The sequence below is a fragment of the Myotis lucifugus genome, unplaced genomic scaffold (assembly GCF_000147115.1).
Source record: "Myotis lucifugus unplaced genomic scaffold, Myoluc2.0 scaffold_401, whole genome shotgun sequence".
In the NCBI taxonomy this organism is placed as follows: Eukaryota; Metazoa; Chordata; class Mammalia; order Chiroptera; family Vespertilionidae; genus Myotis; species Myotis lucifugus.
Window position 1 is genome coordinate 276,053 of NW_005871449.1, and position 3,992 is coordinate 280,044.

At 52.6% G+C, this 3,992-nt stretch overlaps 1 protein-coding gene across 3 annotated transcripts in view; it reads left to right on the forward strand.

Moving 5' to 3' along the window:
- Positions 1-1,728: 1,728 nt before the first annotated feature.
- The window catches only part of ADCYAP1 (adenylate cyclase activating polypeptide 1), a 7,595-nt gene continuing 5,331 nt past the window's right edge, over positions 1,729-3,992 (forward strand). For all 3 annotated transcript variants that reach the window (XR_002826128.1, XM_023743568.1, XM_006102152.3), the window contains exons 1-2: positions 1,729-2,317; positions 2,631-2,741. Coding sequence is in view for 2 of the 3 variants with exons in the window: in XM_023743568.1 (XP_023599336.1) it covers positions 2,632-2,741 (110 nt within the window). In the remaining variant the exon portion in view is untranslated. The remainder of the gene's footprint in view (positions 2,318-2,630; positions 2,742-3,992) is intronic.

Sequence of the window (3,992 nt, forward strand, 5' to 3'; positions counted from 1 at the left end):
GTGAGCTTCCTCAAGAGGCAGGGCTGAACACGGAAGACACGCATGCAAACACTCCAGCATAAATCAGTGAACATATGCAGTGGAGACAAAGAGATGCATCTCCATGTAGATGTGGTCTGAAGCTTAATTGCAGGCAAGCAATCTGGGGCATCCCCAGGAATAAACGGACAGGAAGTGGCAGTTTCTGGTCAATAATGGAGAGGAATAAGCAAAACTTTGTCTTCTTGGAGAAAGAATTAAACCTCAAATAAGAGAGCAAGAAAGGCATTGACACGAAGCATTATAATTTTGTCTTAGAAAAAGCATGCAGAACTAATATAGCTTATTTAAATGTTAGATCCAAATCAAGGTAACAGGAAACACTCTCGATAAATTGCCATTTCCTTGAATTTTTAAGATCCAAATAATTAACATGCACACACTAATGGTTATTGATGACTCTATTTCCTTTCCGAAAGAAATAGACTCGAGTTCTTTCACTGGAATAGAAATTTACAAATCTTCTTAAATTATCCAGGGACTTGGAAGTCTCCTGGTGTTGTGGTCTTCCCTTATTGCTCTCCTCTTCCCACCTCATTTTCAGTTAATTTTTTTTTTTTTTTTTTTTTTAGCGGCCCCATCAGAGGGATTCCTGTTAGAAACCCTCAGTAGGTGAACTTGTACTGGGAATCCTTGTACTTTCCCAGTTTACAACTCATGTTGTAAATAAAGGGGAAAAACATTCCTCACTCCAAAATTCTTAAAATTTGAGTTTTTGTGGAAAGCACAATCTCGCACTTTCAATTCTTCAACTCAGTAAGAGCTTCAGGAAGTGTGAAAGTGTCCAGATAGGTCATATCTAGAGCTCTAAATCCAGTCCTAACAGGAGACAGAATGCTCTTTACTGCAATCTAGAATGGTCGGACCATTCTCTGCTTTCAGGGCATTTATAGACACTGCCAGGGGGGTATCTGAAGAGTGGGGTACTTGGGCAATGAATTGCCACATTAATAGCATCCCTGCCAAATTCTCAGGTTTAGAGGCGGTGGTGAAAGATGGAATCAGGGGCAATTTTCAATGTTTATAGCATCTGTGACCAAACAGGTTGAGTACTCAGAGCCAGGCTCTGGATGCAGCTTGACTCTAATTAATCCACTCATAGCCAGACTGTCAACGACGGCCAGACTCATTAGCAATTTACTGAAAATCCTGCAAGACTTCCCTTTAAAAACAAAACGACTTCCACATTTAATTGTCTATCTGAAAGAACATACGCAAGAAATTAGGAGATTAAATTAAATGTATTAATAGGAGAGCTTGATGGTGCTTAATTCCAGAGACCAGAGCTCTGATTGCTGGGGCTTGATGAAAAGTAGAGAGAAATAGTAGGGACATCGTTAAAAACATGACTTTTGCCATGCCCTAAATTCTATGAATTCTTCACCCATCTTGGAGGAAAGGGTAAAACTGAAAACCATCAAAATAATTGGACTTCCTAAAAATTGGATTGTGTGAGTGAAAGGTGTTTATGGGAAGTGGATGACTCCAGATCTCATCATCCAAGAGGACAGCACAGAATAGTTAATATGTTCCTTGAGGGACTAGGATGCTGACGTCTTTTTCTGATACCCGATCATTGCGTGACTGAGAGAGAGAGAGAGAGAAAAAAAGGAAGTCATTTCATGAGCGCAACAGTGCAACAAAATATTCTGTACTTAAAGGCCACAGGCAGACAGATGTTGACGAAGAAGTCTCTTCCCAAACCATGTTCAGATAGATTTCTGCCCACTGCCTATATAAATAGGAGCAGAGGGCCGGTCACCTCTGTAACCACCGGCGGTAGCAGAAGAAGCCGCAGCCAGAGGGGCCTCGGAGCGGAGGAGGCACTGCCTACTCAAGAAGCTGCCTGACCCGGCGGCTCCCCCAGACGCCGGCTTCGCCTTGGCCCTCTTTCTTTTCCTTCCTCTCCTCCTTGGATTTCCCCCTCTTTTCCTTAATCACTTCCTTCTCTCTCCCGGTGGACTTAGGTCACTTTGTCCTCCACCCCCACTTTAGCTTGCCGCCTCCTCTTTCTTCCTTCGACATCTCTCTCTCCTCGCCCCATTCTCTCGGTGTCACGCTCCCTCCTAGTTCTGTGCGTCTACAAACTTTTGAACAGATTCCTGGCCGCAGCAAACAAGTCCTCCAGCTCCTCCTGCTGCTCCTGTTCGTTCCTGCGGCCTCCCCCCCAGACACTAACACCAGACGGCGATGCCTCTTGCGTTGTGACTCCAGCGCAGAAACTTGGAGGAACCCTTTGCTAACCGTCCTACTTGGCAGCAAACCCTTCCTAGCGGCGGTAAGAACTGAATGGTAAGGGGGAGGGGGAGGGAGTCTTTTCCAACCAGGCGGCTCACTTGACTGCCGAACCTTTTGCCGGCATGAGGGTCCTAGATCGTGTTCCTTCGCACCAGGTCTGGCGATGCCTAGATCTATTTCTAACTACCTACAGAGAGGAGGAAGTGGCGGGGCGAGCTCGGGCTGTCACTCAGGGGTATTCCACGCCTGGAGCCTTTCGCTCCGGTCCCCCAGCTCCGCGAGTTCTTGGGGCTGGAGGGTGGCGGGCCAGGGGCCTTCTGACAGCTGTGTGCCCTCTTTCCCGTCCCGCACAGAATGGCCATGTGTAGCGGAACAAGGCTGGCCCTGCTGGTCTACGGGATAATAATGCACAGCAGCGTGTACTGCTCACCGGACACCACCGGGCTCCCGTTTCCCGGGATCAGGTAGGTGCTGGCTGCCCGGACGAACCGAGGCTGGGCTTCCCTTCCCTCGGCACCTCCTCGCAGTCCCCCTGCAGTTCCTCGGTCCCTGCTACGACCACCTCCCCACGGGCTCCAGAGAGCCGCCGCCGGCCTGGGTGGGCGGGCAGCGGGCGGCGGGCCCCTGGCCCCGGCTGAGCTCGAGGACCCCGCGGACTCCACTTGGGCTTGGCGCCCCTCCCCCAGCCCGAGGCAGCCGAGGGGCCCCGGCGGACCGAGCGCGCAACCTCTGGCAGGAGAAACCTATCCAACTCCAGCCCCGCCCGCGGGAGGGGGCCGGGCATGGCCTGGAGCTTGACTTCGCCCGGGTCTCCGCTGGAGTTAGGCGGACCTGGGCGCCCGAAGCCGGCTGGGAGGGCTGAGCGTGAAGCTCCCAGGGATTTTGCTTTGTTGCAGCTGGTTCCGCACGGGCGCGGAGGGGTCTCTCTCACCTATTTCCAATTCTTTCTTTCTCCTGGAAGAGCTTTCTTTCAAGGGATATTTTCCGACTGCATTTCGAGTCTCAGACTGTCTTGAGGAAGGGGAGTGTTGGCTGGGTACGGTTGAGGAAAAGCGATTTGAGAGAAGGAAGAACAAGAATGAGTCCGAGAGGGAGGGGGAGAAACAGGTGCAATGGATGCAGGGAGCGGGGAAGAGAAAGCAAGCAGCGGGCAGGATCTGGACAGCCCTGCCCGCCCCGGGCGCAGTACGCCTGGCTTTTTTTCTTTTTTCTTTTTTCCTTAATCCTGGTTTCTAATCAGTCGGGTTCCCCCTCTCAGCCCTAGAATGCCCCACGGGTCACCCGGTGAGTGAAAGCTCGCTTTGCAGCTCGGCGTCCGCGCCCCAGCGTGCACCCGGCGCCGGGCGGCGAGGAGCGCGAGTTCCGCCTGCAAAGCTCTTTCTCCGAGCCGCGCCCCGAAACGCTGGGGCCGCTGACCATTGATTTGGCCCGAGAGAAGGTTTCTGACTCCAGCTTCTGGGTGCAGGGAAGGGTGAAGGTGGCCAGCGGGGCCCGGGGGCTCCGGCCAGCCGGCCAGGGCCGAGGCGGGTCGCCCGAGAAAGGCTGGGCGCGAGGCAGGCAAAGGGGTGTGCGTGCCTCGCCCTCACCTCTCCAGGGGGGAAGGAAAGGAGTGCGGAATAAGGACGCGCGACTTGAACCCCTCCCAGGGAGCGAGGCTTGCCCGGGCCGATTTCCGGGTCTCTGTAGCGGCCCAAAGTGAAGGAGTTTTTTTGTGG